The sequence below is a fragment of the Athene cunicularia genome (assembly GCF_003259725.1).
Source record: "Athene cunicularia isolate RWA chromosome 12 unlocalized genomic scaffold, athCun1 chr12_part1, whole genome shotgun sequence".
NCBI classification, from domain to species: domain Eukaryota; kingdom Metazoa; phylum Chordata; class Aves; order Strigiformes; family Strigidae; genus Athene; species Athene cunicularia.
In genome coordinates this window covers 7,191,762-7,202,544 of record NW_020799116.1, presented here as the reverse complement: position 1 = coordinate 7,202,544, position 10,783 = coordinate 7,191,762, and the positions used below count along the sequence as shown (strand labels likewise).

Sequence of the window (10,783 nt, the reverse complement as noted above, 5' to 3'; positions counted from 1 at the left end):
ACTTGATTGGGGGGGGGGGATGTCTCCTAAAGAGGATCAGCTCCGGGCCTTGTGCCTGTGACCAGTGTGCGATCCCCAGGTGTGGATTCCCCTTCCCCAGCGGGATGTCTGACTCCCGTGTTCCTCGGTGAGCATATCCGCGATCAAAACTGTCACTTGCCTTTGCTGGAGAAACATCTGGAGAATTCAGGTTTTCAGTTTGTTTTCCAAAAAGAACGAGCGAGAGTAAACGGGAAGGTGGTGCGCTTGTCTTTTATACAAGTGTGAACAGGGCGGAAATACCTTTTTTTTTTTTTTTTCATTTTGGATTTCTTTTCCTTTACTGTGCATGCAGTCTATTGACTAAATTTGAGCTTTTTATATACAAAATGGCGCATTTGTACTGCACAGTCTCCTTCGATGTGGGCTAATGAAGTGCAGCAGCAGAGGAGGGAACAGTGTCATGCTGAATGCCTCGGAGATCTCTGATGTTCCCCCTTTTTAGCAGAAATACAAGAAAGCATATTGGAAGAGCAGCTCAAAAGCAGCTAGATTTGCAGGATTACCCAAATCTGTGCTTTTCCATAGCCCATTTTGCAGCTTTCAGTTAACATGGGGGAATTTTAGTTATTGTTGATTTGCTGACTGGTGATTAACTGTAGCTGATTGTTGCTAATTGTGTTAAATCTTGAGAGTGTCTTAAAGGCCTGATGTGTGGTCCATTATCCACTGCTCTTGCTGGATGTCCCTACTGACTCTGGTGAATGTTGGACTGACCCTCTAATCTCCACAGAGCCCCTCTTGTGGAATCCAGTGCTATTATCGGATTGCATTGTCTGTCAGTTGTCACTGAAATTAAGAGTGCCGCCTTCTTAGCTCAGTATAAACCACTCCTTGAATCTGTTGTTAAACTGATGGGTAGTTTGAAGCATTAGCTACTTTTATAGAGATTTAATAGAAGATGCTCATTTGCTCATTAATATTAATTACTAATTATAGGCAATGTTCTTTTTTAGGAACAAATGTTCATGAAGCCCAGCGTATTCTGAATGAAAGTGGGCTCCCCATCACGTCTGCAAATGACCTTGAGGATGCAGCAAAGAAAGCAGTGGCTAGTGTGGCCAAAAAATAACAACTCGGAAGAGTATTCTCATGGAATATGTGTGTGTGTGTGTGTGTGTGTGTGTGTGTGTGTGTGTGTGTGTGTGTGTTTCACAAGATGTCATTCCTGTTGGTGTTTTGGAGAGGATTAGTGGAGTCTTTTTAAACAGTCATCAGTGTTGGTGGACTTAATTTGTGATACATGGCAAACTCCGGCCATAGGCTTGCAAGTTAGGCTTCAGAAATTTTGCAGCTACATTCTTGAGAAGTTTGTATGTCTTCATCTGATTTTGGTAATTTTGTTACTCAGAATTGTAATAAGTAATACTTCACTTCATAAAGCTCTCTCTCTGCTTTTCTTCCAAAATTGTCACTGATAAACTCATGATAAAATACAGTAATTAATAATTGACTTCTATTAGCAGGATTGTTCTTCAATCAAACATACGTAGTTCACCTATTTCACAGTATTTTCATTCATTTTTTTATATTGTAAAGAGTCATCAAACTAATAATGGTTTATATTTTTTATGGAATTTTACAATAATGTAAAAAAGTGTGCTGGCAATATCTATTTTTATTCAAATGAATAATGTTTATTTTCTTTTTTAGAAATCACACATTTTGCCTTAAGATTATTTTCTTTTGTAGATGCCAAAGTATACCTCACAACAGGAAAAGGGATTGAATAGTTGGTAGTGGAAACACCTTCCATTCTTATACTGTGCCTATAAACCGGCCAAATGTGATTCATTTTATTTTCTAGTTTTTGGAAATAAGGTGCAGTATTTCTAGGTGTAACAGTGCCATACAGAGAGTTCTAGGAGGATGTGTTTGCCAGTAAGAAAATGGCTGCTAACTTTTTAAGATAACCTCTTTCATGAGTATGTCACTTCTGTGAGGTTTTAAAATAAAATGAGAACCTAAAGCAGTTTTCTGTCAGGAGCATGGAGTATTCTTCAATTGATTTAACTTCCAAAACCCATTTCTGATTTATTGGGAGTAAAACGCAAATGAACATTTCAATTTTTAGTGTTTAATTTCTCAGGCATCAGTAAAACTATATACAAGAGAGAAAAAAAAAAAAGTTTCAGTACTCAGATATTGACCGAGATTTATTTCGATTATATATTCTTTTGTAACAGTTGAAATTCAAGCTGTTAGTTACACAGATCATTCATTCAGGGAACAGAAGGCAATAGCAAATGGCTTGTGTAACTAAAGAATTCGGTACAAATCTCACTCAGCCCAGGAATTACATGCTGAAAATCATCAGTAAATTTGAACAATGACCAAATGAGTGCATATTATGATCTGGTCTTGTAAATGGGCAGAGAGGTAAAAATTTGTCTAATAAATTCTTAATTGTGATTTTTGAGCAGCTCTAATCAATACCGTGTTCTGCTTAGAAAAATGTAAATAAATTTTTCTTGACATTTCCATTAAAACTGTTACATTCAAAATAATTTATCTGCACTAATCTCTGGCTCTTGACACAAATAGTATAGATGGGTTGCTATCATCAATTACTGTAGGCTTTTTCTTCTCCATTCCTTTCTCTACATATTGCTCAAGGAAAAAATGTATGACCATTAGAACAGCAATAAATACACCACTAGGTATGTACTTATTGACTGAATGAAGGAGAAAGGTATCGTTAGCAGTTCTCGTAAAGGTGCATAGAAGCACACTGCTTTGAAGGAAAAAATGTTTACCTCACTGCAACAAATTAAAAAGTCACACTCTATTTTATATATTTTAATACTGGAAATAGAAGCATTCTGTGGAAGAACTGTTTATTCAATGATGTCGCACACTGTGTATCGAACTTCTGGTCTCAAAACCATTCATTGTCTGTGTACATGATTATTACTCTGCAAAGATTAATGCTATGTACACCACTTCATCAAATAAATGTGAAAATGAACCCATTTAATGAATTTGTCCTTTCTATAGAACAGAGAATTGTTTCTCTGTTGTATTCTCCGTTCTTCCATTCAGCAGTTTATTACAGGTGAGTGAAATCAAACGCATAGGAATTTAGTTTCAGTTGGGTAACACCGGTATTCTGTTATATATGTGCTTTTTATCTAAAAAAGTGGATCTTTTTATTTCTAGACGTATCTTTTCTTATACATAGGCTAATGACAGTACATACAAGTTTTATTCCTCTTAATCCGTGGACAGAATAGGACAGTATAACTTTTAATTTTCAAATGTCATATGGAAAATTTCACAAGCTCTGTGTCTGTATTTCCTGAACATTTGGTGTTTCGCTTGCGCCAAGGCACTGTTTGGTCTCTGTAACCAGAGGCTCTCCCTGTGTTCAGCTTGCTTGGTGTGGCGATGTGGACTGGTTTCTTTTATTTGCGTGGGTCATTTCTCTGTGTATGGAAATGTGTAAAGTCAGTTTTGGTCTCCCTTGGAAAGGCGTTTTAGTTACGTTTCCTGTGATTTTTAGCTGTTACAAATTGCAAGTAAACACAATGCCTGGAAGGGGTGCTTTTGTCTTTGCTCAAGCATGCAGAGTTGCAACCTGGCAAGAGTGCAGTTTGCTGTCCTCGGCAGCTGTCTACCTGATTGTGCCTCCCCCACCTCAGCGGGGCTGGGTGCAGGCTCCAGCCAGCTTTTATAGCTTAAACCACATGCATGAGAATCGCCTCTCCTGCACAAAGTGAACAGCAGTGTAACCAGTGGGTAAGTTCTGGTTAATTCCCTTTGTGAAAGTTTTAAGTAGTATTTAATTAGCCTTTAAATCTTGACATTTCAGCCTGTATTAATCATAGAATCATAGAACAGTTTGGGTTGGAAGGGAATTTAAAGATCAGTTAGTCCCAACCCCTCTGCCATGGGCAGGGACACCTTCCACTAGCCCAGGCTGCCCAAAGCCCCGTCCAACCTGGCCTTGAACCCCTCCAGGGAGGGGGCAGCCACAGCTTCTCTGGGCAACCTGTGCCAGGGCCTCACCACCTTCACTGTAAAAAATTTATTCCTTCTATCTCATCTAGATCTACCCTCTGTCAGTCTAAAACTGTAACCCCTCATCCTATCCCTTCACCCCTGTAAAGAGTCCCTCCCCCCTTTCCTGTAGCCCCTTTCAGCCCTGGGAGGCTGCTCTAAGGTCTCCCCAGAGCCTTCTCTTCTCCAGGCTGAACACCCCCAAATCTCTCAGCCTGTCCTCACAGGGGGTGCTCCAGCCCCCTGATCATTTTTGTGGCCTCCTCTGGACCTACTTGAGCAGGTCCGTGTGCTTCTGATGTTGGTGCCCCCAGAGCTGGACACAGCACTGCAGGGGGAGGTCTCACAAAAACGGAGCAGAGGGGGAAAATCCCCTCCCTCGCCCTGCTGGACACACTGCTCTTGATGCAGCCCAGGACACGGTTGGGTTTCTGGGCTGCAAGCACACATTGCTGCCAGGTCATGTTGTGCTTCTCATCAACCAACACCCCCAAGTCCTTCTCCTCAGGGCTGCTCTCAATCCACTCCTGGCCCAGCCTGTGTTTGTGCTTGGGATTGCCCTGACCCATGTGCAGGACCTTGCCCTTGGCCTTGTTGAATCTCATGAGGTTCACACGGTCCCACCTCTTCAGTCTGTCCAGGTTGCTCTGGATGTCACATTCAGCATGTCGACTGCACCACACAGCTTGGTGTCAACAAATTTGCTGAGGGTGCCTCAATTCCACTGTCCATGTCACCAACAAAGATGTTAAACAGCTCCAGTCCCAGCACCAAGACTGAGGAACGCCACTTGTCACTGCTCTCCACTTGGACATCAAGCTGTTGATCACAACTCTTGAGTGTGAGCATCCAGCCAATCCCTTATCCAGTGAGTGGTCCATCCATCAAATCCATGTCTCTCCAATTAGAGACAAGGACGTCATGTGGGACAGTATCAAATGCTGTGCACAAGTCCAGGTAGGTAGTAATAAACCTCTGTAGGGTGAGGCACTTAAAAGGCAAGATAGGAGGAAACCATTAATGTTGACATTGTGTAACATCTTTAACAAGATACCTTTAAATTCTCACAGTGGGAGTATAGCAGCTGGGAGTTCTGGAGTAACGTCCTTCACGTGCATTTACTATCCTATTTGTCAGGCCTGTTCTTCCCTACATCCGGAAAAGCAGCTAGTATAATCCAAAATTGCTGTGATTGGAACAGCATGTCAGTGCAAATCAGTCACCAGATGAGGTGCCAAGCAGGGCCGTCCCTTCTCAGCAGTCTGCTCCCCCAGTTGCTTTGCCCTCCAAGGTGAACCTTGCTGGCCACCCTGGGGATTTCAGACCCGGGCACCTACAGTACCCTGTGGGTATTACGTGTTGGGCTGTCCCAGATGGTTCCCGTGTGCTGAGAGCTGAGCACAGTCCTAGCTGAAGGCACCAAGAGTGGCCCAAACCACAGGTCTGAGCAGCCTCGCTGGACTGGAAGAGTGGGGAGGGAAGTCTGTCTGCACAAGGCTGGGTGCTGGCAAAACCACCTTCTACAATTAAAGCTGTCAACTTAGTCACAGAAATCCAAAAACTACCTAGGCTTAGTGCTTTATTGGGTGACACGAAAAATGCTGGTACTAGATGCTGCTGTAAGCCTCTGAACTGATTGCGAGATTTCATGACTCATTTTTCTTTTTGCTGCCTTTCAGAAAACTGAAGTTTCTTTTGAAGTCAAGGTCAGCTCTAGCAAGGGTCAAGTGGCAGAAGGCAGGTCATTGCATGTTTTGATTTATCATCTCAGATTCTTTCCCCTTCCTCTACTACACTTCCTGTTTTTTTCTCCCACTTTTCCACCCACACAGCTCACTCCCTGTGTTTCCTCACTACTTATGGTGTCGTCCCAGAACTGGCAGAGTCCACTCCGCAGGGTTGTGCTAGGTTTGCGTGGTTGGTCTGGAACTGGACACATTGTGTGACCACCCAGCTGCCTGCCTGGGACCTGGGTGTGCTCTGATCAGCCCATCTGCTAGCCATGCTACCAGCACGTGTCAGCGACCAGGCGCAGCTGGTGTACGCCAGCCTCACAGCCATCCTAGCGTTCTCTCGATGCCTCTTCCCTACCTGTCCATTGCTCTCCTGGGAGGCTAAAACCTCAACCTCCTGCGTTCTCCACTCACTTCTATACAACAGGAATAAACACAGGAGCAGAAATGGACTGAGGAGCAGTTTGACTTTGCTGAAGATGCTGGGCTCTGAAACGGGGCTGCGTTTCAGAAAAGTTGTAGACGGTATGTTCATAAGAGATAAGAGGATTGAAAAGCATGGCAAAGCTGGACACACATGTAAAGGGCTGCTTCAAAGAGACAAGCAATACTCTTCTTCAAGGAGCAATAGTCTTCTTCAAGTCCAGTGTGGACAGGGGAAGCAGTGAGGAGCTTTGATGGCGGTAAGGGACATTTAGGTCAGACTTGTAGCCATGAGGTAAGCCAAGGAACGGGCTGTGAAAGCATCACTGGATGTTTTTTAGAGTTCGATGAACATCTCTCAGGGATGGCTTAAGAAGAGTTTATTTTTGCCTCAGGGCAGAAGGAAGGATGAGGTGACCTTCCAACCTGATCTGATAGGATTTAATGCTTGTTGCTAAGGTTTTGGTTTCTCATTTTCTTCCTAGCTTTCAGGTTCAGGGAGGAAAACAGAAGACAGATCTGGTGGATTCTTAAAAGAAACTGTTTTTAATTTCATCGCCAAGAATGATCTGCAGCTGCCAGGGAAATGAGAAGCAGATTATGCAAACTCAAGACTTTCCCTAACAATGGGAGCAGTGTTACTGCAATGCATAAAAGGCTGAGCAGAGAATTAGGGTATCTATCAACTTTTAATATGTTTAATTTAAAAAGGAACAGGTTGCACCAACATTTTTTTTTCTACTTAATGAGGCCCATTCATAAGTAGACTAACAGGATTTGTCTGTCACCCAGAGGAAATTGTTGTATATGTATTTGTACTTTGGTGCAAAACTTGCATTGATCGCAGTGATTTAAAACTTTTTCCAGCTCAGCTGCAGTCAGTTTGATGTCAGGATCCTCTCATCTGGAGACAGATGTATCCTTGGTAGAATCCTGAACACATCTGTGTCTTTGTTCAGCCTCACAAAGTACCAGTTAAAGAATAAAAATAAAAGTGTACGTGGACCAGGTTGCTCAAATCCCTTATCCACTGAGTGGTCCATCCATCAAATCCATGTCTCTCCAATTTATAGACAAGGATGTCACGCAGGACAGTGTCAAATGCTTTGCACAAGTCCAGGCAGATGACATTAGTTGCTCTACCCTTATCCACAAACTCTGTAACCCTGTCACAGAAGACCAGATTTGTCAGGCACAATTTGGCCTTAGTGAAGCCATGATGGCTGTTACCAATCACTTCATTGTCTTCCATGTGCTCTAGCATAGTTTCCTGGAGGATCTGCTCCATGATTCTACAGGCAAAGAGGGGAGACTAACTGGCCTGTAGTTCCCCAGTTCTTCCTTTTTTCCCTTTTTAAAAATGGGTGTTATGTTTCCCCTTTTCTAGTCTGCAGGAACCTCACTTCTCAAACATGATGGATAGAGTGGCTTAGTCACTTCATCCACCAGTTCCCTCAGGACCTGTGAATGCATCTCATCGATCCTATGGACTCGTGCACCTTCAATGTCCTTAGATGGTCTCAAACCTGACCTTCTCCTACAATGGGCAGGTCTTCATTCTCCCAGTGCCTTCTGGGATTTGGGCAGTGTGGCTGAAGCAGTGTGGCTTCCAATGAAGACTGAGGCAAAAAAGTCACTGAGTACCTCAGCCTTCTCCATATCCCAGGTAACCAGGTCTCCCTTTTCCTTCTGTAGAGGACCAGTGTTTCCCCTAGTCTTCTTCAAATCACTGATTAATCACTGTACCTGTAGAAGCTTTTCTTGTTGCCCTTGTCATCCCTGACAAGATTTAATTCTATCAGGGCTTTGGCCTTCCTAACCTGATCCCTGGCTGCTCGAACAGTTTCTCTGTATTACTCCTAGGCTACCTGTCCTTGCTTCCACCCTCTGAAGGCTTCTTTTTATGTTTGAGTTTATCTAGGATGTCCTTGTTCATCCATGCAGGTCTCCTGGCATTCTTACCTGACTTCCTCTTTGTAGGCATGCATTACTCCTGAGCTTGGAGAAGATAATGCTTGAATATCAACCAGATTTCTTGGGCCACTCTTCCCTTCAGGACTTTATCCCATTGTACTCTGCCAATAAGATCCCTTAAGCAGGGAAGAGTTTCTGCAGAGCAGTGAAGCAATTCTGCAAGGGCACCTCAGGCTGCAGGGGAAGTCTCTTCCTCCTGCAGGTCCTTACCATTGAAAACTTCCATTATTCTACATTATAGGCCCCCATCCCTCCTGTGTGTGCCGGTGGGGGAGTTGTTGGTTGTTTTGTCATGGGTCCACTGCAGATTGCTCTTGGAACCAGATATATAGCTCCTTCTCAGCCTCCCTGACACTATGCATCCTTCTCGCCCCCTCCTGCAGGAGGTGCCCCAGCTGGGCACACCTTTTGCAGGCAGGTCTGCTGCCCGTCCCTGCCCCAGGAGAAAGGTCCAGGCACTTCCTGCAGCCTTAGGACTGCGCTGCTGTCGCTCCCTTCAGCAGCTCTGGGTGGAGGCATCAGCTGTTCAGATGGGCACAGAATGGTCCCCTGTTGCTGGGTTGTGTGAACTTCAAGTCTCTCCACTCAGCCAGTGGAATGTCCCTCCTTTGAAGAGGTGCCCTCCCTGCAAACCCTTCATCGCCAACTGCCATGCCCTGGTTGCCCGCTCTGGTCACTGTGCTCCTGGTCACTGGTGCTCCCTGGGGCTGCCCTTTTGTGGGAGCGCGGGGTGTCTGCTGCTACTCCACTCTCCAGAGATAACACTATGAGATAAGATTTGACCTGCACAAGCTCTGGTAGCCCCCTCCTGCAGACTGCAGAAGGCTCTTTAGGGCATATGTGAATTTGGCCTTTCGCATTTTCCTGATCTGCCTATGTTTATGGGTGCTGAGTGTATGTGTAGGGACAGTAATAGTAGAACACTGCATAGCATATGATGCTCCCCATTTCTTGGGGCCATTCCTTTCCTATGAGACTTACAGCACTGAAGAAGGAAAAAGTTTTCTGCGTGTCTTAGATCACACTGCCAGGCTGGAGACAGGACTCACCTCCATTCTGCTGTGTGGATAGATGCTGGATGGTTCCAATGAGCTACCCCTTCCACATAATCTTTATGTAAGTACAAAGTGGCCTTGATGGGCATGTAGAGGGCAAAAAACTTTGGGGAGCCCACAAAACCGGACGGGGATGGCAGGTGGACCCTCACTGGGCTTCAGGGAAGGCTCTGCTCCATGTCTTCTCTATCTCACTCCGCAAGGAAGAAACTCCACACTGGAGTTGTGATGGTTTCCCACATCTGCCATCCTTGTGCCCTTGGAGTGCTCCCACATCATCAAGAAGGAGAAAGCAAAAGCAATGCCATGAGGACAATATTCCCTTCTCCCATCATCCTGGGATGGGAGATGCCTCATTCTGGACCTCGTTGTGTTTGCAAAGCTGGGGGAATAGCCTGGCCCTCCCTTCCCCATTAAATCCAGTCTAATTTGAAATGAAATCTAACAGGGATAGCCAAGCCTGAAGACAGAAATAGGTTACTCCATGAATGAAGTGCTGTTGGGATGTGCAGCAAGATGGGATTTGGAAACTGGGTCCTTTGTATTTACCAGAGCATCTCTTCTGAGCACACGCATGCATACAAGCAGGCCATCGTCAAAGAGGTGACAGTGACAAAGTATTGGTAAGTGAATCTGGGAAAGGAGGGCTTGGAGAGATCAAGTGTAAGGGGTTTTGCATTTCTCTAGATACAGAGATGAGAAAATGAGAAATTTGATCTTTCTATTATAATCAACATAAAGAATTACAGGGCAGCAAAAGGTCACACAGCTAAACAAAGCTGTTCCCTTTAAGTTTATTTCAAATGTCTCTCTGCTTCGGCACCGTGTCCTTCAAGACTTTCTCTCTGTAATTGCATGTGGCAGCCTCTTTACAGCTAGATGCCAATTGCTGCTCTCCAGCCGCTCCAAAACAGAAACAAAAAAAAGACCCAACAGTCTGAAAGGGCATTGCAGCAAGTACTTAGGAGAGACATTCCTCCTTTGTTTCACAGACGGGTCAGTAAAGGGGTTTAGAAAATGCCATTTTGTTCGGGAGCGCTGCTTGCTTTGGCTCCGTGACTGAACACCGGCCAATACTCAGCAGCTCAGTCCCCGTAACAACTCTCCTTCCTTGTGTTTCCATTAAAGGACTTTACCCTGCAAGGCAGCACAGTTCAGGAAATAAATGGTATTTGGTGCCCTGCCTTACCTGGGCTGCTTGCTTAGCAAAACCGACCTTTGCCCCAGCTACATGGGACCGGAGGCTTCATTCAAAGGATATTGGCAGCAGCGTGGTGTTAATCTCCTACAGCTGTAATATCCTGGTCTGTAGGGGAGACAGGTTTGTGAAAACAGCCAGCCTGCAGCTTTGGAGGGATTCATGCTGCGTTTCAATAGGAGAGCGGCAGCGCTGCCATTGAACATCAGAGGGCTCATCCTCCCCCTGCCGCCAGGCAATGGGTGAGATGGGGCTTGCATAGCCAACGCAGACCAACGTGGGTCCTGCCTTATGCACCTCTCTGCCGTGTGCACACAGGCTCAAATTTTACTATGAGGGTGTAAATCCTTTCTTTATCATTA

The 10,783-nt window shown here is 44.8% G+C and overlaps 1 protein-coding gene across 2 annotated transcripts in view; it reads left to right on the top strand.

The window, feature by feature from the left end:
• Positions 1-3,004, top strand: part of SUCLG2 (succinate-CoA ligase GDP-forming beta subunit) — a 136,796-nt gene extending 133,792 nt beyond the window's left edge. Inside the window, exons 11-12 of one of the 2 annotated variants that reach the window (XM_026857699.1) lie at positions 996-1,138; positions 1,181-3,004. In XM_026857699.1, coding sequence (XP_026713500.1) covers positions 996-1,111 — 116 coding nt within the window. In that variant the 3' untranslated portion in view covers positions 1,112-1,138; positions 1,181-3,004. Of the gene's footprint in view, positions 1-995; positions 1,139-1,177 lie in introns of both variants that reach the window. The other variant, XM_026857698.1, reaches the window with a different exon arrangement.
• Positions 3,005-10,783: the final 7,779 nt, after the last annotated feature.